This window comes from Hippopotamus amphibius, chromosome X, assembly GCF_030028045.1.
Source record: "Hippopotamus amphibius kiboko isolate mHipAmp2 chromosome X, mHipAmp2.hap2, whole genome shotgun sequence".
In the NCBI taxonomy this organism is placed as follows: Eukaryota; Metazoa; Chordata; class Mammalia; order Artiodactyla; family Hippopotamidae; genus Hippopotamus; species Hippopotamus amphibius.
In genome coordinates, this window is record NC_080203.1 from 41,243,234 (window position 1) to 41,270,729 (window position 27,496).

Consider the following 27,496-nt stretch of genomic DNA (forward strand, 5'->3'; position numbering starts at 1 on the left):
GGATACTCTGTCAGCCTTTGGATTGCTGCTAAACCCGAAACCCACAAGGGCCACTCATAGATGCTGAACTTGGGAAATGAATCTAACTCCAACGTCTTAGGCAAAGAAGCCAAGCCCCATACTCCGTGTTTGTGCTGGGTCCACCAAGACTAGGATTTGCATTGGCCTGGGTCTGGAATTGCTAAAAATGTTTCTCATAGTGATGCTTAGAGAAAGATTCATACCCTCCCAGCTAGGCTAACTTCAGCCTGATACGATGGGACACGCAGGGTCTCATGTATGTGATCCCATGCATGCTTGAGCCTGACAATTTCACAGGGGAGCAAGTGGTCGATAGCCCTCAATAGTGTGACACTTGGGAAGTTTGTCTTTACCGCTTCTTGTTCTAGTTACTGTGTGTGCCCAACTCTTCCCTTTGGCTTTTTCAGAGATCCAGATGCCAGTGTCTCAGCTACTTCTCACTTGACCAAAGGCTTCTACTATAATGCCTTTTCCATCTGGGTCTCCTAACTTATCCCTCTCCTCACATCCTCTCAGGCCCATGCCCTATCTGGTGAACTCATTAAAGCTGAGGTGTTAATGGTTGACAGTGGCTTCCTGTGTTCCACGCCCAAGAAACCTGTGTATAACATGAAGAGTAGACTTCAACACCTTAACCCAAATGGTAGAAGTTTGAAGCATGACAGAAGATTACTAGTAGTAGAAGAATCTTCCTAGTACTTATCAGATCTTACCATGGAAGGCGAGCCCTGGCCAGACCAGTACTGAACACTAGGAGAGCCTTAGCTCAAATAGGCCCATTATCACATGAGGGCATTTTAGCACCCGGGAGACCTATGAAGGGCAAGAAAGGCGCTTCTAACCTGAGGACATTTCTTTGCAACTCTTTTGAGGCATTTTGTGACATCTGTGGGCCTCCCTTCAGTTTTCTTACTATTTTTTGTTGTTGTTGTTGTTGCAATGCCAGGTTATCCTGGAGACCCCGGTATGCCAGGCCTCCCAGGCCTTAAAGGAGATGAAGGCATCCAGGGTTTGCCTGGCCCTCCTGGTGCCCCTGGATCACCAGCTTTACCAGGTGAAACAAACTCACCCACCCCACGCACAGTCCTCTCTCCACTCTGGCACTCAGCATCCCCTTCTATACCTCTGGTCAGAGTACATACCCAGCCAAAGTCAAAAGAAAGGTAGACTAGGGGTTTGCAAGGCAGAAATAGAGACACAGATGTAGAGAACAAACATATGGACACCAAGCGGGGAAAGCGGGGAGGGTTGGGGTAGAATGAATTGGGAGATTGGGATTGCCATACATACATTACTAATAAGAAAAAAATATATCAAATTATATGCTTTAAATAGATGCAGTTTATTGTATGTCAATTGTATCTCAATAAAAGTTCTTAAAGAAAAAATAAAAGGTAGACTATAGTCAGTAGGCTCCCTGTTGCAAGTCCAAGACCAATGTATATGAGCATAGGGCCTGGGTAAGCAGCTTTCCTTTGGCCTCAGTAATGTACTGTAGCTAGACAGGCAACCCCAGACCATCAATGAGGGGGCCTGGGTTGGCCTGCCGGAGCCCTGTCACTCTTCTGTTTATGTGCTCTCCCGGCTGATGCTTGCCAGAAAGAGCTAACAAAAGCCCAGATGAAAGATTTTACCCAGACCTTCACTGTGTGCTTAACGCAGGCACTAAATGGCCCCAGGATCCTGTGGATGACATCCTTGACACAATCATTACAGCAATACACCCCTATGTCACTCTATAGTAGTAAACAGAGAAAGGGCATACCAGAGTCTGAAAGTCAGTGATGTCCCAAATATAAAGCCTCAGACATTACTTTTAAAGACAGCAGTTTCTAAATTCCTTGGAGATGGGCCCTGTAAGGGCTCCTGTGCTTTTAAAACAGCCCCTTGGAGGAGGTACAGTTGATCCCAGCACCAAGGTGGAAAACATCTAGAAATGGGAGGCTGGAGACCCAGGTTTCCCTCTCAGGTTTGCCACTTAGAAGTTCTGCGCCTCTGACCATGTTTCTTTCTTTTTTTTTTTTTTTAATGACCATGTTTCTGTACATCTTTGGCCCTCCATTTCCCAAGAGCTTAGGCTAGGTGATTCCTAGGGACCCTTCTGACTCAGCTGCAGAAGAAGGGCAGATGCTTTCCCAAATTCTTCCTTGGAGTTAGTGTCTAACATAGGGCACTGATTGGAATCCCCTGAAGAAGAGGGTGATGTGATTAGCATTTTTGTGTGGGTTTATCCTTCCAGGTGGCCCTGGTGCTCTAGGGCCCCAGGGAGTTCCCGGCCTGAAAGGGGACCAAGGAAACCCTGGCCGCACCACAATCGGGGCAGCTGGCCTCCCTGGCAGAGATGGTTCGCCAGGCCTGCCAGGCCTACCAGGCCCACCCGGTAAGTTGTTTGTTTCTCTCTTTGATCTTGAGACTCAGGTGTGATTCAGACTGCAGAACTGTCCTGATTTTTGAGGGAGGGAGCATTTCCCAGGTTAGGGACCACAGCAATCAGTGTCCATCAAGGAACAGGCAAGCGACGGCCATCTCGATGGTCAGACACTACCTAGTGCCTTCTGACTTCTGTAGTCATTTCATGTCCCTCTTCACTGTTCTCAGCCCCTAGGCCTGTGGTCTTGTAGCTCCTGAAGGAGCAGCATGGGCTCTTTGAAGCTTTCCCTGGTCCTCAGGGCTCCAGTGGGATGGGCTGAGAGCCCAAGAAATGGGAAACCAAGCCTGCATCCTCAACGTGGCTGCTAAAAGCCTCCATGGGGCTTATTCTCTGTAGATCATCTACCTGAGTATGAGATTCTAGATTCTAAGAAAAAGGCTAGAATTATGCCCCTCATGTTTCTTTGTAACCTACATTCCCCTGACCACTGAAGCTGGGATAGACTCAGGGACTGCTGAGTTGCTGAAGTTGCCTTGGTTATTCCCCAGTGTCTAGTCCAGTACCTAGAACGCAGTAGACATCCTGTAAGTGGTAGTATTAGAGTGAGTTGAGCCAACAGAGTTTGGACTTGCTACAGACTTTGGGTCCCTGTCTTGGGTTTTTTGGGCGGAGGGTGTCTCTGTTCTGGTGGTTGAGGGTCGAGGACCCTTGGTGACTGAGCTGCTGTGATGAATCACATGAGCCCAGGCTCCTGTAAGTTGCCAGTCTTTTATGTTTCTTCTTCCTGAAGGTCCAGCATTTGAGACAGGAACCCTACAGAGCACAGAGCCAGGGTTGCCTGGTCTCCGAGGAGAACAAGGTCCAAAAGGAAACCCAGGCCTCAAAGGAATCAAAGGTGATTTTGTCCACTTAGGTTTATTTGTTCCCCAAACTCCTTGGAGAAGGCCCCCTGGGAAGGAGAAAACCAACAGCCTTGGGACCCTGAACAGCAGCGATCTTGGATCTTGACTGGGGATGTGATTATTGGATTGTTGGAAGTGCTGTATTTGGAGCTCTAAGACTGAGGCTGGCAGTTGAGGTCACACAGGACAAAGGGGCCCCCCCAGGCTACTCTTCCTGCCCCCTCCACCTGCAGAAGCTACTGTACACATTCTGCAACCCCTCTCAGTTTGCAAGGCCAAGGCAGGAAGTCACTTATCATTACCTTCAGCCTGAAGGAAAGGTCAAGACCTGAAACTCTGAAAAAGCCAACAGGCTCCAGGAAAACAACTCCAGTCCCCACTGATGTTGAAGTAGTGATTGATTGCCCCAGTCTTTGGCTGCCCTGCTCCCTCCATCTTCCTGCTGTCTTTGGGTCATTCCTTCGTTTCCTACTCTGAGGGGCAGATGCTAAAGTGCAAATAAATCAACTCACTATAGTTCCAGCCCAGGGCAGGGTGGAAGAAGAGGTGAAAGTACTGGCTGAAGAGAGGTTTGGAGATGACCTGGGAGTTTCAGGTACCTGAGATTTCTCCTCTTCTCTCAAGGAATTTATAGCTCTCCTCAACCTCGCACAGAGTGGTTTTAACTCTTCTCCTTTCTCATTGCCCTATCATACAATGGCACTACCAAAGTATAGGAGCTAGTTCAGAAGTTTTTGAAAGCCCCCATCTCTACTTTTTAGATCCAGGGAAGACTGTTGAGGGCAAAGGATATTCAGTTGCAAGTCTTGACCTAGGATGTCAAATGTGGCCCTTCCCTGACTCACTATAGAGCTAGTGTGCCTCTCGATACCATTCTCATATTTAAAAAGAGGGCCAACTCTAATGCTTCACCTTCTATATTCTCAAGGGGCCAGAAGGTTTCTTCTCTAAGTCTGGAATAGTGATGGTGATTCTCAAGTGGTTCATTGGACATGAGAATCACCTAGGAGAGATGGCTACAAATGAGATTCTTGGGTCTGGCCACCTGAGGGTCTGAGTGATTGGGCCTGGGGTAAGGCCCCGCAAGCTGCCTTATAAACAAGCATCCCAGGTGGCTCATGCAGGAGGTTCACGAACCACACTTGAGAAATGATTATTTGGAGTACCAACTGTTCTTTCAGAGTTTCAGGGTTTATCGATTTTCTAAAAGTAGGAAGAGGCCTTTCAAGATTTTAGGGCAACTCAGAGTCACCTATATTAACCCAAAGTCTCATGTTCTAGACCATAAGCATGGAAGCTGTCAGTGGCTGGGCTGTCGTGCTAGTGGCTCCTTGCTACCTCTTCAAAGATGCTTTGCTGAAATCTCTGTCGTCAATTTGTTTGGCATTTGTCTCTGTGCACAAAAGACAGGGGAAAGACATTTTGGCGAAGAGGACCTTTGAGAGGCTTGGATTCCAGACTCTCAGTTCATTAGTATAGGCGGTGCTCAACTCTGTGGTTCTCCGCCCTGGCTGCATGTTAGATTCACTGATGGCTGGGCTCCACCCCAGACGAATGAAATCCGGATCACTAGCACAGATGTACTTTGATGGGAAGTGAACCTAGTTCATTCGAGTCTGTTCTCTGCAGGCCTTCTGGTTCCCTCCATGGAGTTGCTCCAGTCACAAATTACCATGGGCAGGTCTTCCTTCTTCTTGGAAAGATGGCCCACTTAGTTTAATGTTGTCCTTTTTTTTTCCTCCAGGGGACTCAGGTTTTTGTGCTTGTGATGGTGGGGTCCCCAACATCGGACCACCTGGGGAGCCAGGCCTGCCTGGGCCACCAGGTCTCCTGGGGCTTCCGGGCTTTAAAGGAACGAGAGGCGATCCAGGCTCTGGGGGAGCACAGGGCCCATCAGGGGATGCAGTAAGTCTTACCAAACTTTGGCCCTGAGGGAGCAAATGGGAGCTTTCAAACTCCCCTTACTCCTTACCAATCACTTTCCTAAAACACATGAAAGAAAGATGGGGATAAAGCAAACCTTCAGGGTTTTGATCCATAATATGAAGAAGTCTGTCTAGATATCTCGACAGCCCCTTTCTGCTGTAACCTACCTATGTTCCCTCCCTTCCTCCATCCCTTCCTTCCAGAAAATTATTTACATTTGCCTAGCACTGTCCTGGGCCCTAAAGATAATATTAAAATTAAGGCAAAGTTCCCAACCTCAAAGATTTCAAAATTTAGAAAGGGTAAGAAAATAAATGGGCAATTATAATCCAAGATGACAACATAATCCAGCGTGCAGAACTGCGCCAAAATGTACCCAAAGACCTCTTTTGGGTCAGACCTATGCGAGGTGGGTCAGACCTATGAAGTCTGCGTCTCCTGATCATTCCCTTCTGTCTTTTTGTCAGGGTGTATTTGGGCTTCGAGGTCTGGCAGGCCCCAAAGGAAAGAAAGGGGAATCAACTCTCAGTACAGGATCAGGGATGCCAGGAGATCAGGGTGATCCTGGTCCCCAGGGGCTCCCTGGTGAGACAGGAGCCCCTGGCAAGGATGGAATACCAGGTTTACCAGGCCTGCCAGGCTTTCCGGTAAGTCGATTGTTCCTGGGTAAATAGCACTGTAAATCCTCACACCTGACTTGGCAGGCAGGTTGCGGGGGTGGGGGTGTGATGTGTATTTCCTGCCTCTGCCACTGACACTTTTAGCTCTGTGCTTTTCCCTTCTCTAAAATGGGAATCTTTTTCTCAGAATGGGTCATTAGCTCACTTGATAAATGCGAGCGGCAATTGACCATATCACTTAAAATGCTTCAGTTTCTCAGGAGCTTTCCCTTGCAAGTAATCCAATTGCTTTCTGTGACCGCCCCCCCCCCAGGGTTGTTATTCCTGCTCCCTCACCCCCACGGGTCTAGAAGCTTTTGCATTATCAGATCACCCAGGGTTGACAAGCTTCATTCCCATTAACTCAACTCAGAGGAATTGATTGAAAAACCAGAGTGATAGAGAATTTTAACCAAAAAATAAAGCCTTGCTCATACTGGTTAGGGGTTCCTTTTCTATGGTCAGAGGGCTCTCCAGATGAGTCTCTTAAGTCATGCTTTCATCTTTCCTATGTGTTGTATAGGGTGATGGTGGACAGGGCTTCCCAGGTGAAAAGGGGTTTCCAGGACTTCCTGGTGAAAAAGGCCGCACTGGTCCAACTGGCCCCCCAGGAACTGGGCTACCAGGATCTCCTGGACCTCGTGGGCTTCCTGGAGATAAAGGAGTAGATGGATTACTAGGGCAACCAGGCCCCCCTGGGATTCCAGGTGAGTCACCGAATCAGATGGCTTTGGGCTTGGAAAACTGACTCCTTGAGGGAAGACATGACCCAGATGCATGAAATGTGTCATGAGAAGTCTAACTGGAATCACAACTTTCAGTCCTCTCGAGGGTCTCATGTGGAATAAAGATCATAATTGCATTGCAGTACAGTTACAGAGAACAATATAGATTTCAGCTCTACTTAGTGAAAAACTTCCTAACAGAGCAGTCTGAAAGTATAACAGAACTGCCTTGGGAGGTTATGAGCTCATAATCCCTGGAAAATTTCAAGCAGAGGCTGGGTGACCGTTTATTATAAGTGCCATGGAAGTAATGAGTGGAAATTGGACAAGGAAGGTATCCTCTAAGTTGTATGGTAATATAATCAGCAGTGAAGAACCTTTCCTTAATTCATGAGATCTCAGATTGAGAAGAGACCCTAGTTCTATCTAGCCTGATCTCCATTTCATACCTTAAATCCCTCCCATTTATATAACTTCTCTTTCTACTTGAATTTTAGTAATTATAATGAGTGACAGCCCTGCTTATAGATTAAGGTGCTATTCTAATAACTTACCTTGCTTGCATACAGCTCAAACAGTTCTTCATCCCAACTTCTATGCTTCTACAACTTCTATGTTCCCCTTAGTGGTACCACACTTCTTGTTATCATCGGAAGTCTGAAAACTTGAAATTCATCTCATATTCTTCATTTGCAATGCCTCATAATCTTCTCTTCCTCTTCTTGGTATTAAGCTCTCATTATCTCATGCCTAGCTAAATACGTATATGCTTGTTGGAATAAATGGATGGATGGATAGATGGAGGGATGGATGGTTAGATGGATGACAATTCGCTAAGTTAGTTTTTCATCTTCTACCTCTAGATTTTCCCCACTCAACTCCACTATGAACACTGCTGCCAATTTAATATTTGTAAAGTGCTGATTCCATCATGTTACTCCTCTAGTCCAAAGCCACAAATGTGCTCTACTGAATAGAGGGTAAATGTCCAAACTCCTCAGCCTAGAATTCAAAAGTCTGCAAACATGGACTCAACCAACCTTTCTAACCTGACTTTATCTCATACTCTTCATGATTAAAACAAAACAAAACACCAAGACAACAATATCTTTCACTGTTGCCATAAATAATATATTCATTTCCAACTACAAGATTTTGCCCATGTTGCCTTTTTCCGGAATACTCTTCCTCTTTTCTCTATGTAGTTACATCCCATGCAACTTTAAGGATTCAATAGAAGCCCTAATTCTTCCGCTAAGCTTTCTCTTGACCCCTACAGTATGTCATGGCCAGTTAGATTATATATTTCCTTCCATTAATGCTTTTACTTTTTCCAACTGCATTGTAATCCTCTGGATGCTAAGAAAAGTGAGTAATCCTTTTGAGTGTTTCTCAACCTGCCTAGAATAGTGCAGTATTCCACAGGAGACTAATATACACTCACAGAGGAAAGGGCCTTCCCCATAACCAAGGGGCTTTTTCTTAGACCTATTGGTCCTCTTTCCACCTCATCAGCTTGAAGAATACAAAAAAGAAGACAGATACCAGGTCTTGTAAAAATTTATTTCTTTTAAAATATGCTTTTGTGGATTGGTATAATAAGGATTATAGTACAAGTTAAAAACTGATGATTCAGGATTCTTAAACCCAAGTCGGTATTTCAGTCTAAGTCAATATTCCTATTAAGGCTGTGAGGAATTTTATCAAACAAAACCATTCTGCCTTTTGGAAGTCCTGGTGTCAGCTGTAGCTTTGCTTCCAGCTCTGTTCCCAGAGAGACATGATTCATGGTCATTCTACTGCCCCTCCACCAACTGGGTCTTCATTCTAAGTCAAACCGTTTTGCAGGCAACTAGGTTTTAAACTGAGTTATATTAACATGGTGCCTATAAACTTAGATACGCTCAAATCTGGATATTATCAACATTCCAACTGCTTGGAAATAGGCTGAGTCAACAGAAGGAAGCCCAGGGGACCATTTCTGTCCCAAACTTCACTATCTCTAGACCCAGGAAGTTCTCAGGAATCTAGTGATCTGGAAAGCTATAGCCTGGGAGATGCCTTTTCAGACAAATGTTCTTGTTGCAGTACCAAGACTTTCCAAAAAAATTACTTCAATTAAGCGTATTAGCTTTCTTTTTCTCTCTACGGCCACCAAATATAACTCTTCAAACCTAGCTTTCTTTCCACACAATTTTAACAACACTTAACCTGTGGGCCCTAAATATTTGCATTGTGGCCATTATCATTGTCATGAAAGATGAAGATGCTGTTCCTAAATGTACTCACTCCAACCGATGGTGGCTCAGGCTAGGGCAGCTACATTGCCAGGAAAGGGAATGCAGTCATCAGAAGCCTTTCAGCCTAATAGTGTGAATTACTAAGAACCCTGGGCAAGGAGACAACTGGCTGTTTCCAAACAGGCTCTGGTCCAGATGCTCACAGTAATCAATCACCCTGGTTATCACTCCAGCAGCTACTGTGTCCTTGATCCTGTGTGGGAGCCAGCTTTCTCCCCTAGGTCCAGACAGGAAATTTGATCGGTGGGCTACAGACAAGACTTCCTTTGGGCCTCAAGGAACTTCCGTCCCGGTTTAATTTTCTTCTTTCCTTGATTGGTCTAGGTGACTGCTGCTGCAGGGAGAAGGTTGGGAATGGAGACTTAGACACAGAGGGAGGTGAGAGCTAGCTAGGTCCAGAGGCTCTCAAACACCAATGGTGGCAACCCCGCCTTCCTTTTTGTTCACTTTATATCAGACATTCACAATGGCCGAGCACCACACTGGATGCTCGGGTTGGGGAGGGCTGATCCTAAGGCTGGGGGGCAAAGGCTCACGCTGACACCGCTACGAAGTCTCCTGAGCACACCTCTCCTGGGAGGGAGGACAGAGGCAGCAGGCACACAGTCTCTGCAAGGGGCTGGTCTCCTTCACTGTGCATGTTGATGGCTTGGCTGATCTCGCTACCTTGAGCGTTTTCATTTATGAACTTAACTGAGGCTATGACTTGCCTTGGGAGGTACCTGGAAGGATCCATGCACGTCTGATATTTATTCATTGGAACCAGAATTAACTGAGATGTTAGAATCTCGATAATCAGAGGTGCTTTTTTTATTCTGAAGATGAATTTTGGCATTAATGGGGGAAATTCTGAATAACTAGGTCGTTTGTTGCACATATAAAACAGAACATGGGTAGAGCTGGTTTCTGCTTTGTTGGGGAGAAGGCTCTGAATTCAGGGATGTAAAGTAAAAGGGATGTAAAGTAAAAGAGTCAGATAGCAGTATGACTTAAAGTCCTTACCTTCTCACCATTTTGACCCTCTGTTTGCAATACACAAATGTGGTGTGTTGTACAGGACTGGTCTGAGGCAAAAGGGAAATATGTCCTTGATTTCCTCTGGTTTCTACTCATCTTCCCTTTTCTCATTATTTTTCCTGCCCTGGAATCTTTCTAGATGCTGTCCTCGGCCCCATCTTCTAAAGGTTTTGTTTTTCTCTGGCTATCACAGGTGAAAAGAATCTATGAAACAGATATGATAAATTGAAGATGGATGGCTTCATGTTTGGACCCGGTCCAGAGATATTTGTATTTTATCCAGTTTGTTTTTTAAGACATGAAGCAATGGAACTACAATGTTTGACACATTAAGAGTCAATCAGCTATTGCAATAGCTGGGGCAAGAGAGTTTTCTGCAGAGTCCCTCTCATGATACCACCTAGGGAGGCAGTTCTTCAGCCTAGTCCAAAGCCAAGCACAGGACTGGCAGCCTTCTCCCCGTGAAGCACCTCATCCATGATGAGATGCTTGCTCATAGAACATATTTCCGCAGTAGGGAAATAGCCCTCCAAAATAGCTCCATCATTTCAACATCTGGCAGGATGGAGATGGGTATGACCACCTATGGAGGAAGATCGGGCTTGTGGCCATCTATCCACCTGTGAAAATGTAACTATAGGAGCCTGAGGTCTAGAAGGCAGAAAGTTGCTTCCCAGGCTACAAAGTAGTGTCACTAACCTGACTGAGGTAGAATCCAGGGGATGGCCTTGCGGGAGCTCTTGTGAATCCTCCTCCTTAAATAAGATACTAAAACACTAGTAGTCACTGAGCACACACCAGAGTGCCAGGCACTGTGCTAAGTGCTGTTAGCACTATCCCATATAGTCCTCACGAGCACCACATGACGTAAATAGCTCCAGGTTTACACACGAGGCTCAGAGAGGTTAAGTATCTTGCTCACACAACTACTTAGTAGCAGAACTAGATACAAGCTCAGCTCTGTCTGGCTTCAGAGCCCAACCTCTTAACCAATACATTATACTGCTCAATTCCCAATTTTGATCTAGGACTAGAACAGGTGGGCTAAAAATGCCATCAAGCCTTTATATTGGAAAATGGAAGCAGGACGGGGGAAGGAATGCCAGGCAGTTGAGTAAGCAGTCTGAATCATGGGTTGTATATATATCCTTAAGAGGTGCAATTTGTGATTTATGTTAAGTACAGGCAAAAGCTATAGCAGTTTATTAGAGCTGTGGACTCTGTGGCTTAAAGTAGATCTTGAGGGCTTGTTTTAATGAATAGGCAAGACCGATTTTAATTAGCAATTGTTTATAAATGGCACTTGAAGGAGGCAGCTAACAATTTGTTCACCAGTATTTTATTAAACCTCCCCTCTGTGATCTCCTAGACTCTTTTTATTTGCACTATGAGTGAGCAAGGAAGAATTTGCTAGGGGAAGGGCTTTGCAGGTCAATTTCAATGTCTTGAATACCGAAATTGACTACCCCTTCTTCCTGAGTAGCAGAGTTGACAGTTTCAAATGAGAAGCTGAGGGCAGGGTCACTGTCTGTCATGGCCAAGAGAGTGGCTTTCAGTGTTTACCTGGTACAGACATATGATTCCATCTGACCAAGGACAATCAATTGGTTTCAGTAGATCTCAAATAACATGTGTCAAAAGAACCCAGTGGTTTGGGAAAAGCCTCATTCCAAGAAAAGAGCAGTCATCTGAACTTGAGGGGTGTTGGCTTCAAACCCTCCAGCCTAGTCATCCTAGGGAGCGGCTGCATCTGAGGGCAGGGTGAATAGGCAACTGCCGTTTGCTGTTGTTCCTACACAACAGGAAATTGTGTTAGAATGTAATGTCCTGGCACTTGGACGCTAGGGGCATTCTTATCTGTGAGAAATGGTACTAGGAGTAACTCCCAAGAGCTCCTGATGCTAGGATTTTTCTGCATGGGCTCCCAGCTTCCGGGTGGGAAGAATAACTTAGCTGTTCCATTCGATGGAATGGGAGGAAAGGAGCATGCTAGGGGGAAGTCATCCCTGACTCAGGGGTTCACCACCTGCTTACATGTTACCCTTTACAGGTATCACCTTGCCTTGTATTATTCCTGGGCCATATGGTCCATCAGGATTCCCAGGAGCTCCCGGATTCCCAGGTATGGAATGAGGCCAGAAAAAGCCACCGAGCACACTGGTAAGGGCCGTGCACCGAAGGAAGCCGAGGATAGCTCGGTAGCACTTGAGGATCCACATTCCTCCTGAGAGAGTGGCCTTGAGGATGGAGGAAATAGAACGGCTGCTAGAGAGGGGCTGTGTGGGAAGGTGAGACTAAGAGAGGCCCTCCAAGAACCTAGGATTTTTTCTTCTGGCCACACCACGTGGCTTGGGGGTTCTTAGTTCCCCAACCAGGGATCAAACCTGTACCCTCGGCAGTGGAAGCATGGAGTCCTAACCACTGAACCGCCAGGGAATTCCCGAGACTAGAATTCTTGACAGGACATCACAAATCATAGCTAGCCACACTGATTTTCCTTTTCCTTTACCACTCATATTTGGGTTTTCAGGTCCTAAAGGGGCCCGTGGCCTCCCTGGGACTCCAGGCCAGCCTGGATTGCATGGAAATAAAGGAGAGCCCGGAAATCCAGGCTTGGTTCACCTCCCTGAAATGCCAGGTAAGGAAAGGAGCTTCTCCTCACCTGCTTCTCCTTTTGTGTGAGTATGTGTTTGGATTGTGGTAGCCATCCACCCACTATAGGAAGTTAGGTTTGTACTCCGGTGTAAGTGGGATGGTTTGGGTTTCGTACTCAGGCAAGACAGAACTTAGAGCTAGAGAATGATAGCATCTCAGAGTAATCAGGGCCATTTGTGATGAGCTGGCCCAACCCCTTCACATTCAGAGAGGAAACTGAGGCTCATATGGAAAGTGACTCACCTGAGTTCACAAAGTCACTAGTGACAGAGCTGGGACTCTGCCAGGTGGTCTGACTGCAAGTTCTATGGCAGTTTCCTGGATCCACTCCTTAAAGGTCAGAGAAAGAGATTCATGAGTGAGAGGGAAGTTGTCATATTTCAATTCTTTGCTCACACCCTGTCGTTCCAACCTGAGCTTCACTGTTCTACACTGCACCAGTGGTTCTCAAACTGTGTTCCCTCAGCCAACAGCATCAGCGTCAGCTGGGAACTCGTTAGTAATGCAGTTCCCGGCCCCTTGGCAGAGTTACTGATCAGAAGCTTTGGGGATGGGTCCAGCATCTGGGTTTTTCCAAGCACACCTGCCCCAGGGGATTCTGACGCATGCTCAGTTTGAGAACCACCCCTGCTCCTCGGCAAGAGGCTCATCTTCGGTCATGTTCCTTCAGGTTTATCGGATTTATCGGTGCCTCAGTTTCCTCCACCACCCAGGAAGAGGAAGGCATAATAGCAGGAGTTAGGCAACTCCAGAAAAGACCAGACCTTTGGCAGGAGGTCCCGGGTGTAACCTGTGCTCTTTGGCCACTGTAGGATCCCCAGGAGTGGGTTACTGAGCTCTGCCCACTGAGCTAGAACCTCCTCCATGTCACATGGGGCAGTCGCTGCCACTGGGCAAGTCCTCCCAAGACCAGAGACTCCTGACCTTTAAGGGAAGCGACACACAGTACCAATACATTAGCTTTTGTAGTAGGAAAAAAAAATCTGTGTCAGAAACCTCTACCCAAACCTATCACCTCTAAACCTCCATGGCCTTTTATTTTTCTCTTTACCTATAGGATTTCCTGGACCTCGTGGGGAGAAGGGCTTCCCTGGGTTTCCTGGGCTCCCTGGAAAAGATGGCTTGCCTGGGAAACTTGGCAGTCCAGGCTTGCCAGGTCCCAAGGGAGCCCCTGGTGACATCATTGGCGCTGAAAATGGGGCTCCAGGGCAGCAAGGTCTACAGGGACTGCCAGGGGACAGAGGATTTCCTGGAGACTCTGGCCTTCCTGGACCCAAGGGTGATTCTCTTTGCCCCACTTATTTGATAGTCTGCAAAAAGCCTTTCAGTACCTGCTATACTTGCGTGAATACCTGCACGGATCTGGGGTGGTGGATCAATTAGAGGCTTGAAATGAAAAGCCATTTTGTTGTGTCCCTCCCTTTTGGGAACTTTTTCTTAAATCACCTGAGTCCATTCTCCTGTCTTAGTAATTCAGGAAGTACCTATAATCCATAGTCCGATTTCTTGCAAAGCCTGTGATTAGCAACAAGGCTGGAGCTGACTAGACAGTGGCACGTGAGCTGCATCCTGGACTGGGCTCTTCTGCGGGAAGTTGGTTTGGTGACCGGTCCCTGCTATCAGTACAGGCTGTCATCATCTGCCCCTTCCTTTCCTTAGGTTTTCTGGGGAAGTCGGGCTTGCTCGGCCCCAAAGGCGAGCGGGGCAGCCCTGGAATACCAGGCCGCACGGGACAGCCAGGCCCCCTGGGGTCTGGTGGTCTATTCGGATTCAAGGGCAAACCCGGCCTGCCAGGAGCACCAGGCTTTCCAGGCACTTCAGGTAGGTCCTTCGGAAGAGGACCCCCATCTTGACAGGCTTAAGCTAGGCCCCAACCCTGGCGCCCTGAGGGGCAGTAGCCGCAGTGTGACAGGGTCAGAGCTGACAAGGAGACGGACTGTCCTAACCTCTCCGGTTTCACATCTCAAGTCACCCTCGCAGTGCCAAGCTGAACCGATTCCTGCAGTGTAGCCTCCAAAATGTGACCCCAAAATATGACCATTCCCCGCCCCTGCCCCGTGACCGCAGGCCCCCTTTTCAGGCTTCAGCCTCCCACCTGCCTTCCTGGCCTCCTGGTGCAGGTGGGCCTCACCCCTCTCCGCCGCCCTCCTCTCCACCTCCCTCACTGGGGTGGGGGAGGAGCTCGGGCAGAGGGTGACACCTGGCAGCCTGCCTCTCGGGCCAGCAGGCCCCTGAGGACCCAGGGCCAAAGTGTCCTTCACTCCACAGTGGGGCCTCACACCCCCTGGTCCCAGCCTGGTGTTTGCAGCTTGGCTTTCTCTCGCACCACCCTCCTCACCCTGCCGCCCACCCCTGACTCCTGGCCACGTGACTGAAGTTGAGTTTTGACACAGCCATTAATATCTTTTTTTTATCCCTTTGCCCTTCTGTGTTTCTGGGGTCTTCCCATAGGCTGTCCAGGTGAGAAAACAGCACACAGGCTCACAAACTAACATCCCTCCCCCCGCCACCACCAGCGTGGCCTCTCAGGGAATTATCTTCCTATACACCACAACCTGGCAAGGCCCGGGGTCCCTGAACTCATGCTGTGGGGTTGGCCCCCATTGAATTTCCTTCCCTTGTTGGGGAATCCCCTTCACAGCCTCCCATTAGAATCCTGGGGCTGGCAGCTACTTGTGCTTTTCAATCCATAGGAAGCCAAGTCAGCCATTCATTTAGGTCCTTGGGGGCCCAAATACCTCTGTGGTCACTGATTTAATCCTTTGGTTTTTTAATTTCCTTGCTTTGTACCTGAACATTCCACTTTGGCAGCAGCTCAGGAGGTTAATCTCATTGAGCAACTTAAAGAAGTCTCAGAATACCTAGGAGACCAGATGGGCCTTGGGGATTTCTACAGTACTTGGCACTAGGGGGTCTTTCAACCCTAATGCCAAGGAACTGGCTGACTTAACTGCTTGCATGAGGGATTAAAAGGGCAGTCCTGTATCCATGGCTCCCTGGGAGGCCGAAACAATGGCTCGGCTTTAACCTCTACTTCACGGATTGGCTCAGGAAACAGCCATTGTGGAGTGATTCAAACTGGAAGTACCAGAAAACTAGAGTTCAGTTGCCACCCTGGCTTCCCAGAGCTCCATTCAGAGGCTTAAGTGTGAACCACATTCATAAAGGGGGAAGAGTTATCATTGGAAGGGGTTCGCTTGCCCTCGCTGCCAGCTACAGCGCCCTGCTGAAAGAAGTAGCCATTGGCGGGGCGCCCTGGGTGGTAGATGCTACCACCCAGGGCGCCAAGCTTCAGCCAACTACGAACTCTGCCTGTTAGCGGCCCAGTTAGGCCATTGTTAAAAGGGCCGTTTACAAACCCCAACAAGCCAACCACCCAGAAGCCATGGGAATGGGCAGTGGCCCAGGTCTGGACAGAGTCTCACTTGACAGCCATCCTGTGTTCTCTCCTGTGCTGATTCAGGACATCCTGGAAAGAAAGGTCCAAGAGGCGAGATAGGTCCCCCTGCATCAGCTGGAAAGAGAGGCCTGCCTGGGCTGAAAGGCCTTCCAGGATCTCCAGGGCTAATTGGCTTCCTGGGGAACTCGGGCTTGCCAGGGGCCACTGGGTTGCCAGGCCTGCCAGGTGGAAAGGGTAAGTGAAGTTATCAGGAAGGCACACGTGGGGGCCAAAAAGGAACTGCCTGAGAGAGGAGAACGGGGAGGGAGGTGGGCGTGGCTTTTTTGGCAAGATATTTGGACAAGGCTAGTGCTAAAGGAGGAACCCCACCCAAGGCGAGTTGTCCTCCCTGCCTGCTGGGTGGAACACTGGGCTGAATAGCATGGACAGGGAGCCCGGGACAGGAACAGCCACACCAAGGTTCCTCATTTGCACGACCCTTACCATGGAGCCTGATAGCTCTCAATTCCTGTGATTGTCCTGCTAGACACCAGAGGTTGGGCAGGAGGAGAAAGTGACTGGTCCAGTGTCACACAACTGGTTAGCACCAACACCAGGCTGGAGCTCATCTCCCGGCCTCCTGGCCCTAGGGGTTTTTTTCCCCTGTGCCAAACATAAGCTCTAACTTGGCAAATCATAAGAGAGGTACCCACCTCTTCTTTCCTTCCTGGTGCTTAGTACCATGTCCTGTTCAGGGAAGTAGCATAGCATGTATTGACTAAGAGCTTGGGCTTTGGAGTTACAGAAACTTGGGTTTGAATCCCTTCTCTACAACTTCCTAGCTGTGTGACTTTGGGTGAGTTAATTAACGTCTCTGAGCTTCCATTTCCTTATATGTCAAACAGGGATAATAATAAAAGTTCTTGTTTCTCAACAGGTGAGAAGGGGTCTGTTGGACTGATAGGTTTTCCAGGGATTCCAGGTCTTCCTGGTATTCCTGGTGCAAGCGGATTAAAGGGATTTCCTGGGTCAGCGGGAAGAGTGGGACCATCTGGATGGGCTGGTCGCCCTGGTGAAAAAGGTGAGCTGGGGAATCGAATTCTGGAATTGCCACCCATGCTTCCCAAGGTACATTTTGTTTATCAACTTTGCCATTCATGTGGCTTATACCATCCCTGTGTTAGATACTAAGATTTGAGGTTTCTGAATGAAGTCCTTCTAAACCGAAAGCCCTAATCACTCTGAGTTACCACCGCAGGTTAGAGGCCTTGACACACATTCCCAGATGCTCAGGGTTTTGAATAGGGTCTAAAGTTGCAGGTGGACCTTGAGCTTGTCGAAGGAGAGGGCGTGCACATTAATGCCAAGTTGGGGAAACAGGGGTGGGGAAGAAGGTGGAAGAGCCCAGAAAGGGGGCCTGGGGTGGTGCGGGAAGAGCTGATATGAAAGGTCAGCCCATGCCTGACCCCGTGTCTAAGCTCCCTCTCACACGGGTCTCATGCTTTCCATCCCTGCAGGAGACAGAGGCGAGCCAGGGCCAGTGGGGATACCCAGTCCCAGACCTCCAATGCTGAACCTCCACTTCAAAGGAGACAAAGGCTCTCAGGGCTCGGTTGGACCCATTGGATTTCCTGGGCCCAGAGGTGCTGGGGCAGGGAATGGGCAGGAGAAATGCCCAAGACAGTTTTCATGAGCAAACTCGACTTCTTTCCTGAGAAAGGCCCCCACAGTACAAGAACCCCCAGGGCAGCGGTGTGGGTGGCAGCTGGGATCCACGGAGGCTGCCTTCCCTGGGCCTGAGGGCTGCTTGGACTGCGACACTGCCAGTTTTCATTGCCACTGCAGAACTCAGTTTTTGAACCACAGGCAGCTGTACCCCAGAGGGGCCTGGCAGATAGTGGGGGCGGGCACTGAGCGGCTGTCCCAGGGAGGAAGTTGGGGTGGCCCTGACTGGAGCCCTGTAAGGCCAAAGGCACCTCCCCTTACCCCCACTTCCACCTCTCAAGCTTGCACTTTGCCCACCTATGACCCAGGGCACCTGCACCTTGGGGAGCAGATTTCTCTTGCCTAGAGTCTTTCCCCAAGACGTTTGCTTCTTTCCCAGGTGACAAAGGAGAGGCTGGCCGCCCCGGGCCACCAGGCTTACCTGGAGCTCCTGGCTTCCCCAGCCTCATCAAGGGACTTAGTGGGAGACCAGGCCTCCCTGGCTCTACAGGACCACGGGGCTTACCCGGCCTGAAGGGGTCCCCTGGAATCACAGGTTTCCCAGGAATACCAGGAGAAAGTGTAAGTGTGCACACGTCTTTATCTCCCCACCAGGGTAGGGCCTCCAAAGCAGGGGGTGGGGTGTGTTCCTATTGCCTTCCTTTCTGATTCGCAGCCCACTTCCCAGCCACCTCCCCCAGCTCACCCCAGACAAGGCCCTCCTTGAGTCCGCCAGGTCTTCTCACCCTTTCCCAAACACCCCCTCTTACAGGCCTTTGTTCACGCAGAGTGTCCTCCTTGCAATTGCTGAGTACCTGCCCATCTTCAGCCCGCAGCCCAGGCACCCACCTGCCCGGGAGTCCCTAAGCTCCCATGCTGCTGGCACCCTACTCTTCTCACTGCTTACACTGTTCCTAGTTGGTTCTGTGTGTGTCTGATTTCCTCAATGAGATTGTTAGAACTTGAGAACAAGAACTGCCTTGCATGCTTTTTCGTCTGCATCCCACTGCCAGCATCCTACTTTGAATTGGGCACATCAGAAGAATTCAGTACCAACTATTTGATGTTTTGATTTCAGAAGGGTCTTTGTTGCCTCCACAAGAGGCAACAACTGGCAAAGAATGAAAGCCAGTTTCTCTGGGTTCTTAAAAGGCTGGGTGGTAGAGCAGGCTTAGCAATGAGACAGACATAGGCTTGAATCTCGGCTCCGTTACTCATTAGCTCCATGATTTTGTGCGTATCGCCTAACTTGCCGGAGCCTCACTTTTCTCATCTGTTAAAAATGGGAATAATATTCAGACTTTCTTCAGACTACAGTGAGGGTTAAGTGAGCTGATGTGTATAAAGCAGTTAGTGTTGTATGTGGCACATGGCAGGTTCTGAATAGATAGTAGCAATGATACGAGTAGTATTGAAGGGACTAAGTAAACTGGATCACAGGATATCTGTGTTCCCTGCAGGCAAAGTCCCTGTCCTTTAAAAGTGTCAGTCCAGCTGAAGGAGAGAAAACACACACACATACCTGAAGTAACTGCAGAAGAAACGATTCTCAACCTGCTACTTACACCCTAGGAGGGATGGAATCAAAGTGGGATGGCATTCTGGGAGGGGTCCCAGCATGAGCAGAGGCTCAGAATGCGTAGATACGGCAACGCACAGAGAACGCCAGGTGAACACAGGGGGTGTCCTGGGTCGTGATCCAGTGAGCAGAGTGACCCAAATCGGACTCCCACCCAAGGCACTAGGTAGCATATGTCCTTACTGGCTATGTCTCAAATGAATTAAACCCATACCAGATGCCAGCGGAAGAACTGTACCAATGGCAGCTGACAAACCCATCTCCCAGACTCAGTGTATTGGACGTTAGCCAGTGAAGGCAGTGTTTTTTCTTGTGAAAATCATGGAACTATTAGCCCAAATTCAGACTCCAGTACCTGTATACATACAGCCCACTACATGGTGGCAGAAAGACTCCGTGTTCCTTGCGGAACCTGCGGCAGAGGGCTAGCCCCACATTGGTGAGGCCACACTTGTTCTCGTGCATAATGGCTCCAGAGCTTTGGCGTGGGCGGTGATAGCCAACTGTATGCACAGCAGATCAAATGCCTGGCCTTACTGTTAGGTTCTGTATTTTCTAAGAGACTTGCTAGAATATTCACATCTTGATTTCCCAAGATACCAATTTTGATAGGCATTGCGAAGTTATGAATGAAAAGACCAGGATTAATCTACAGATCGAATCCCTCCCCTATAACCCATAAATATGCATTTCCACCCCTTGCTCATCACTTTCCCCTCTGCAGGATGCCCTCCACCTGTCTACCCCTGTCACAGAGCACTCGATGGACATCTCTCCACCAGTGGCTCAAGGAAGGGGCGTGGGGGGGGAAGAGGGTGGGAAGCCCTGAGTGCTGGGCAGAAATACTGATTCCCATATTGCTTTGAAGGGTTTACAGGGTCTCAATGGAGCTCACGGCCTCCCAGGAGCATCTGGTCTCCCAGGTTTAAAAGGTAAGGAGCATTTTCCCCTTTAAAGTGTTTTTCCAGAGCAAGGTGGATTTCTAACAGGCCCAGGGCTCTCCTTGGGGGAGATTTTGTGTTTAGAGGAAAATGAATCAATTTGCATTTCCCCTTTGGCTGAACCCCCTTTGCAGTCTTTGTTCCTCAAAGATATGCGGCGGTGGTTTGACCCACCTGCCTTCCAGACTCAGCAGCAGAGGAGAATCTCAGGTCTACACTGTCGCTTTTCTGGTGATGTTTTAGGGCCCCTCCTATCATCTTCTCTGCCAATCTTGAGCCTAGTGATGTGTTTCCCAATGGAGATTGCTGCATGTAGCAGCATTTCATGCAATAGCCTGATAGCCTCCCAGGCCTTCGTTTGGGCATAAAAGCATTACCTTTTACCCAATGGGTAATTGTGTCAAGGAGCTTCTCTGGCTATGATTTTTTTCCTTCAAAAGATCTATGTGCTGCAAATTGAGCTTCTCCTGACCACTTGAACAATGTCTTGATATCCCCAGGAGATCAAGGCCAGACACTTGGAATTTCCGGTAGCCCAGGACCCAAGGGACAACCTGGGGAGTCTGGTTTCAAAGGTAAGGCTGCTGTACTTTTGTCTTCTATGTCTCACAGACTCCTCAAAACTGAGGGTGGGAAGGAATTTTGGAGGCCAACCCCAAGTTCTGCAACTTTTATCCAGTGCAGAAAGATTCCTACTTGACATGTATCCACTCAGAGACAGTCAACAATTTTCCCAAGCAAACAGCCTACTTTTCCTTCAAGACTCACAGACTTACAGACCTTTAAGATAATGGTGTCCACCGCCTTAGTTTTTAGTTAAACTAAATACTTCTCGAACATTTCTACCCATCACTCCTACTTCTGGGAACACTCAGAACAAGTTTATTTGCTTTTCCATTGGGAAGCATCTTTCAAATATGAAGACAGCTGCCACAATCCCTTTCAGAGTATCTTTTATATATATATATATATAAATTTATTTATTTAGTTAGTTAGTTATTGGCTGCATTGGGTCTTCGTTACTGCACATGGGCTTTCTCTAGTTGTGGCAAGTGGGGGCTACTCTTGATTGTGGTGCACGGGCTTCTCATTGCAGTGGCTTCTCTTGTTGCAGAGCATGGGGTCTAGGCACACGGGCTTCAGTAGTTGCGGCACATGGGCTCAATAGTTGTGGCTCCCAGGCTCAATAGTTGCGGCGCATGGGCTTAGTTGCTCCGAGGCATGTGGGATCTTCCTGGGGTGGGGATCGAACCTGTGTCCCCTGCATTGGCAGGCGGATTCTTAACCACTGTGCCACCTAGGAAGTCCCCCTTTCAGAGTATCTTTGTTGGATCCAGCTCCCATGGCAGCTCAAAATGGCTTCACCTTCCTGCTCCCCCCACTCCCTTGGAGGAACACACTGCCTGAACTGTGGCCTGATCACTCGGCATTTTTCTGGATTTTATAGGTGTGAAAGGAAAAGATGGACCAGTTGGTGATGTGGGTTTCCCAGGAAACAAAGGTGAAGATGGGAAAGTTGGTATTTCTGGAGATGTTGGCCTTCCTGGCTCCCCAGGTACCATGACACATGATAACTTTATTCAGAAAAAGTTCGGATCAGCTGCAAGCCACAACCCCTTCTGAACTTCTGCCTTGTTTTCACTTTTAGGGCTCCCCGGGGTCGCAGGCATGAGAGGAAATCCAGGACTTCTAGGTTCTCCAGGTCACCCAGGGACAGCTGGGCCCCTGGGACCCCCTGGCCTAATAGGAACCAAAGGTATGTGTAGTTGGGAGTGGGAAGTGGGTAAAAGGGTCCTTTCCTCAAAAAAGGGTAGCAACTGCTTTTTCTTAGGAGACCCTAGCTGGGATTAAGCCATATCCAGGGGAGTCATTGGCTGGGCTGCGTGAGGGGTAACAGGAAAGGAGGAGGAAGAGGAAGAAAGGAGGGCGAGCATGAATGGGAAGAGGAGAATGTGGGATCTGTGGAGGGCAGAGATAGGAAGGAAGGTCGTTGCCCTGGTATATGTAGCCTTTTCTGGACTTAGAGATTGGGCAGTAAGTCTCTGGGAGCTGGCAACTCAAGGTCTTGGCATTGCCACTCTGCGTTCTTCTCGAAGATACCTCATTATCTACCACCCTGCTCTTAAAACTATGTTGGTCTCTAATAAGAGGCAAGAAGACTTAGGGTGGAGGGTGGAGACTAGGGGTGGTCCATTCTCCCTTAGGGCAGTAAATAATGCCTCATGAGAAACCATGACCTTTGAAATGAGGACTTTGTAATGCCCTTGGGGGCAGGACCTTTCGCTGACCCTTCATGATTCAGAGTTGCTAAAGCCATTTCTGATATTCTCTTCCCTCAGGTTTCCCTGGATTTCCTGGTTTACATGGACTGAATGGGCTTCCAGGAACCAAGGGAACCCATGGAACTCCAGGTAAGCAAAGCCCTCAAAGGCAAAGAGGAGAGCACTAGCTCTTCCGGAAACCTGACAGGGGCTGGCCTTGGGTTCTTGGTCACAGTGTATCCCCTATCCTTAGACTCCTAGATCTCCTTGCCAGCTCCCAGTCTGGGATGCCTTGATGTGGGGAGGAAGGAGGATGGGGTCTGTCCTACGGGAATGAGCTCTCCTCCCTATCTTTTCAACCCTCAGCCTTTGGCATCTGTCAAGCAGGCCCCCTGCAAGTGAGCTAGGCACAAGGGCCTCACCCCCGCTGACTTCTGTCCCCACATCTCTCTGCATCTCCTCCTAGGACCCAGTATAGCTGGTGTGCCTGGGCCAGCTGGCCTGCCTGGTCCCAAAGGGGAAAAAGGTTCTCCAGGAATTGGCACTGGAGCCCCAGGAAAGCCAGGCATGAGAGGACAGAAAGGTGGCCAAGGTAAGCGAGCCCAAGTCAGGCTTGGCTGGGCAGCCAGGGTTGGGGTTCTTCAGGGCCGTGCAGCTCACAGGGACAAGGTGTGCGTGTCTTCACATCTCTGGGAATCTCAGAACCCAGTGGAACTAACTACTGACGAAAGGAGGATAGGCCACACCTAGGGCTTTCCTGGGAAGGGGTGTCAGAGAGCAGTTCAGTGAGTCCCCTCTAGCCTCCAGGTTCCCTCCCGCTCTCCCTTATTAACCTCAGGGCCTCTCTCTCTCACTTTGCCAGAGCCCGGGTTTAATGGTCCCGAGGCACTGGGCTTGTCCACTTAGCGAGAGATTTGCCGCAAGTTCCTCGGTGTCCAGTGTGGTTGGCAGTCCCAGGGCCCTGGGAAGACAGTGTGGCTGCTGGAAGGAGCCCAAGTCTAAGAGGATAAATGTCTCCCTAGGACAGGCACACAGCAAGCACTTGATTAGGATTTCCTGGGTTTACTAGAAATCCAGTTTCGCCTTCATCTCGGCCCCTGACTCATCACATAGTCTGAAGTCCCTTTCTGAGCCTCCGTGTCCCCGTTTCTCAAATAGTGAGAATGAATTCTGATTTTTTAACTCTCCTTAGAAATGTTCTGGAGACACGTGTACCTCCCACTCAATGTAGAACAAGAAATTAATTTCACGTAGCATCACAGCGAAGAGTATGGGCTCTGAAATCAGACCACTGGATTCAAATTCCAGCTCTCCCTCTCACTAGCTACATGACCTTGAACAAGGAAGTTACGTGCCCCTCCATCCCAAAGGAACCCGTAGGTTTCCTTTTCTGTAAAATGTGAATAAGAGAATCTACCCCATAGCTTTGGTGAGGAATCAATGAGGAGTGAGGTAATATATATGGAAGCACTTAGCACAGTGCACAGCACATAGTAGTTGGTCAAGAAACGTTGTCCATTCTACCATCACACGTTACCCGGGGAAATCATGGTTTCAGAATGTTCTGTTCCTTACAGTTCTGGGGCTTGATGTCCCACCACATCATTTTATGTGTTTTTGTGCACGTTTGTATAATGTGCCTAGGTTTTTCGGGAACGATATTCATGCATTAATTCATTTCCAGCTGCATTTTATATTGGGGCATCTGCTGTCTCTGTGTGTACTCTTTCCTTTGGCTGGACCAAACTATACTTTTCTGAATGCCAGCAGCTTCTCCAGAGGGAGGGCTCCAACAGGGTCTGAGCATGCCCTACATGTTGGAGATAGAGAAGAAGGGTCCCAGGTGGAAGCACAGGCATGATGCCTTTTCTGTTTTTAAACCCTGACTATGAACTCCTGGTCATTAAATTATTCATTGCCTTTGGCTATCGGAGGTAATAAAGTCACAATTACAAATGCAGTAAACAGCACATGTCAAGATGGATACATTTCAGGCCCATAATGTTGAGGGGGAAAGGAAGTCGCAGAGGAATACTTTTGGTATGACTCCAACCAATATGTTGTTTAAGGATACAAATGGTCAAACTGTGATGAAAAGGGAATGATGAACACAAACTTCAGGAGTGCTTGCCTCTGGGAGGGAGGGAAGGTGGTGAAACCTGTGAAAGGCATGCAAAGAAATTCTAAGGTATCGCTATCTTCTTTTCCTTAATTTGGGTGGTTGGAACACAGATGTTCATTGTATCTGGATGATTTTTTTACGTATGATTTATAAATATTTTTCTGTTCTTCTCAATATCTAATTAAAACAATTTGTTTTAAAAGAATATAGCAAATATCATACCCCCCCAACAGGAACCGAATCTCTGATTTGATTATAGAAATCAGTGTACAATGAAGATTTACTCCTAAGAAAACTTCCTAGAAGCAGTCCCCATCCCTATCATACCTTTATCTAAATAACATTAAATTATGCCATTCATTTTCTTTCTTTTTCCAAATAGTTAAGTTTTTATTTCAAATAGCAACTGGATAGCATACGAGGAAAAATAACCCCTTCATAAAAGAACAAAATATTAGAGTAATTCTTAGTCAATAAAGTACATTTTCCAAAAATATTCGAAAAGAAGTCAAATGGAAATTTTCCAAAAAGTGTGACACTAACATATATTCAATATAGAGCATTTAGGAAATACTGACAAAAATAATGAAAATAAAAATTTATAATCTAATAACGTTTTAAAAATCACTGTTAATATATTAGATATCAATGTGTGAGTTTTTTTGTTTGTTTTTTTGTTTTATTTTGTTATTTTTGGCTGTGCAACTTGTGGATTCTCAGTTCCCGGGCCACAGCAGTGAAAGCCCAGAATCCTAACCCCTAGGCCATCAGGGCACTCCCCAAGGGTGTTTTCTTCTATCAACACAGACAGATCTTTTTTCATGTTGGGTTAATAAAGTATCGTATATATGCTGAGCATCTTCCCATCACTGGACTCCTAGCAGTGATGTCATATTCTGTTGTATGTATGTGTCATACTTCAGTCAGATGGGCACCTATTGAGTATTTTAGTTTCCAGTGTCTCACCAGTATGAATAATGCTTTCACAAACATCCTTGAACTGAAAACTTTGTGGATTTGGTTACTTCCCTAGATGGAATTCCTACAATGGGAATTATTTTCTCAAAGAGTAGAAACATTTTTTAGTTCCTGGTATCTTTTGTTGTTTGCATTCTAGAAAAACTATGTGGCATTGGTTTTAAGTGCCCTTCCAACCCTGACTGTTATTGTTAAAGTTTTTTTAAAAAGTAAGTATAAAGGATAGCTCACTGTTTTAATGCCATTCATTTTGATATTTGCACTAAATATTGAGAGGCTGCATTTGTATATTTGTGGGGGGGCGGGGTTTAGGGCTTTGACAATGGAATGAGTTGGGAAAATATGCCATCTTGCATTTTCATATGATCACTTAAAGTGTCTCATTCTTAAAGAAATACTTGAGCTTTTTTTTTCACTACTTGAGGTCAGTAGTACTTTTAGGTTTAATGATATATTGGTGTAATTATAAAATCAAGAAACAGGTGAAAAGAGAAGGAGGCTACAAAAATTGCCATGGAAACAAACTTTTTTTATAATCTGTGTGCTCCGCACACCTACTCTACTATATGTGGTGTCTTCTTTATTGGTTTTGCATAATTTCAGCACATATATATGTATGGATATATGAAGTTATATTTTCAGGACAAAAATAGAATGTCTTTTCAGATTTTTACCCTTGTGAAAAAAAAATACTTCAAAGATTCATCAAGACATAACTGACAATGCTGAAAGTAGCACCATGTGGTTTTGCAATTAGTTTTGCTTTTTTGTTTTTACTTTGTTTCTTTTCCAGACTTCTAATAATTTTTCTAAAGGTTTTTCTTCAAATTTATTTTTCCTCCTTTATATTTCCTCAGTATTCAATTAATCAACGAGCTGTTAAAGACAGCCAAATTAACCAATCTGCTATCTTTCTTTACAGATTTTCATGGACTTACTATTTCTTAGCAAAATATGAAAAATTCAACATTAATATTTTCAGCTTTTCTTGTCAGAAAAATAAAATTCAACATAATATTTTGGGATTTTCTTGTCACAAACAAGAATCTCAACCACCAAAACAGTTTATCAACCAAGTTGAATCTATTCCTCTTCATTTGAATAACTTCCAGAATATACCAAAGTAATAAGTACATTCCTTCCACGTTACAAGAATAAAATAGATTTCTACATTTGTCTGTGTGGCTTTGATGTGTTTTCCCAGCAAGATTACCATCTATGTTTTTGACGTGTGCATATTATATAAATCTTCTGTAGTTGGTTGAAATTTTTTTTTGAATATATTTTTTTTGAGTTTTGAATATATTATAATAGAAATCATTCCACAAACAGAAAACACGTAAAGCAGCATTAAAATCTGAGCAAATGAGTATCATGTATGTACTCCAGTAAATGGCCATTCTCTTTGGCCAAACAGGGAGAAGGGATTTAGCAATTAAGTAAGCACTCAGCTAATATCATGAATTACCTATAAAACTGTTTTCCAGCTTGCCTAGAAGAAACAGAAGTTAGCCATAGAAGACACTGGGGGTCACAGCACCCTCGCCACCTCCATTCTGCTCTAGTGGGCGAGTGGGTGTCTGTTCTGACTGGTTAGGGCCTGTGCCCTACCTCGATCTGTGACCTTCTCTGAGCAGCAGCAGACGGGACTGGCTAACTTGATGAAATGTTGTGCAACAGGGACAGTAGGTTTAAAAACACTTTAGGAAACTTCAATTCCAGGTGCTGCAGTCATACCTTCTCTTCTTCCTGACTTGGGGGAAATCTGTCTAAAATCGTTCCGTAACCAGCGAGGTTGGGGAGCTCGAACTTTCTGAAGCTCTATCAGCCCCAATTCAATGCAGCGCCCGATGCAAGCGAGGAGTCTCTGAGCCCCTGTCAGCTGCGCTGGGCCGCTGGCTGCCCAGGGAGGAGAAAGGGAGAAGAGCCCTCTGCTGGCCTCCGCTGGTCTGGCTC

General features: G+C 47.2%; 1 protein-coding gene across 3 annotated transcripts in view; it reads left to right on the forward strand.

Annotated features, from left to right (window-relative positions):
* Positions 1 to 27,496, forward strand: part of COL4A6 (collagen type IV alpha 6 chain) — a 263,062-nt gene that overhangs the window by 228,008 nt on the left and 7,558 nt on the right. For 2 of the 3 annotated variants that reach the window (XM_057717754.1, XM_057717756.1), the window contains 21 exons: positions 968 to 1,075; positions 2,261 to 2,401; positions 3,183 to 3,287; positions 5,039 to 5,199; positions 5,688 to 5,867; positions 6,403 to 6,586; positions 9,229 to 9,282; positions 11,972 to 12,043; positions 12,452 to 12,559; positions 13,634 to 13,855; positions 14,236 to 14,397; positions 16,040 to 16,210; positions 16,893 to 17,036; positions 17,473 to 17,598; positions 18,060 to 18,241; positions 20,107 to 20,170; positions 20,680 to 20,754; positions 21,627 to 21,734; positions 21,828 to 21,935; positions 22,519 to 22,590; positions 22,907 to 23,032. In XM_057717754.1, coding sequence (XP_057573737.1) covers positions 968 to 1,075; positions 2,261 to 2,401; positions 3,183 to 3,287; positions 5,039 to 5,199; positions 5,688 to 5,867; positions 6,403 to 6,586; positions 9,229 to 9,282; positions 11,972 to 12,043; positions 12,452 to 12,559; positions 13,634 to 13,855; positions 14,236 to 14,397; positions 16,040 to 16,210; positions 16,893 to 17,036; positions 17,473 to 17,598; positions 18,060 to 18,241; positions 20,107 to 20,170; positions 20,680 to 20,754; positions 21,627 to 21,734; positions 21,828 to 21,935; positions 22,519 to 22,590; positions 22,907 to 23,032 — 2,673 coding nt within the window. The remainder of the gene's footprint in view (positions 1 to 967; positions 1,076 to 2,260; positions 2,402 to 3,182; positions 3,288 to 5,038; positions 5,200 to 5,687; positions 5,868 to 6,402; positions 6,587 to 9,228; positions 9,283 to 11,971; positions 12,044 to 12,451; positions 12,560 to 13,633; positions 13,856 to 14,235; positions 14,398 to 16,039; positions 16,211 to 16,892; positions 17,037 to 17,472; positions 17,599 to 18,059; positions 18,242 to 20,106; positions 20,171 to 20,679; positions 20,755 to 21,626; positions 21,735 to 21,827; positions 21,936 to 22,518; positions 22,591 to 22,906; positions 23,033 to 27,496) is intronic. The other variant, XM_057717755.1, reaches the window with a different exon arrangement.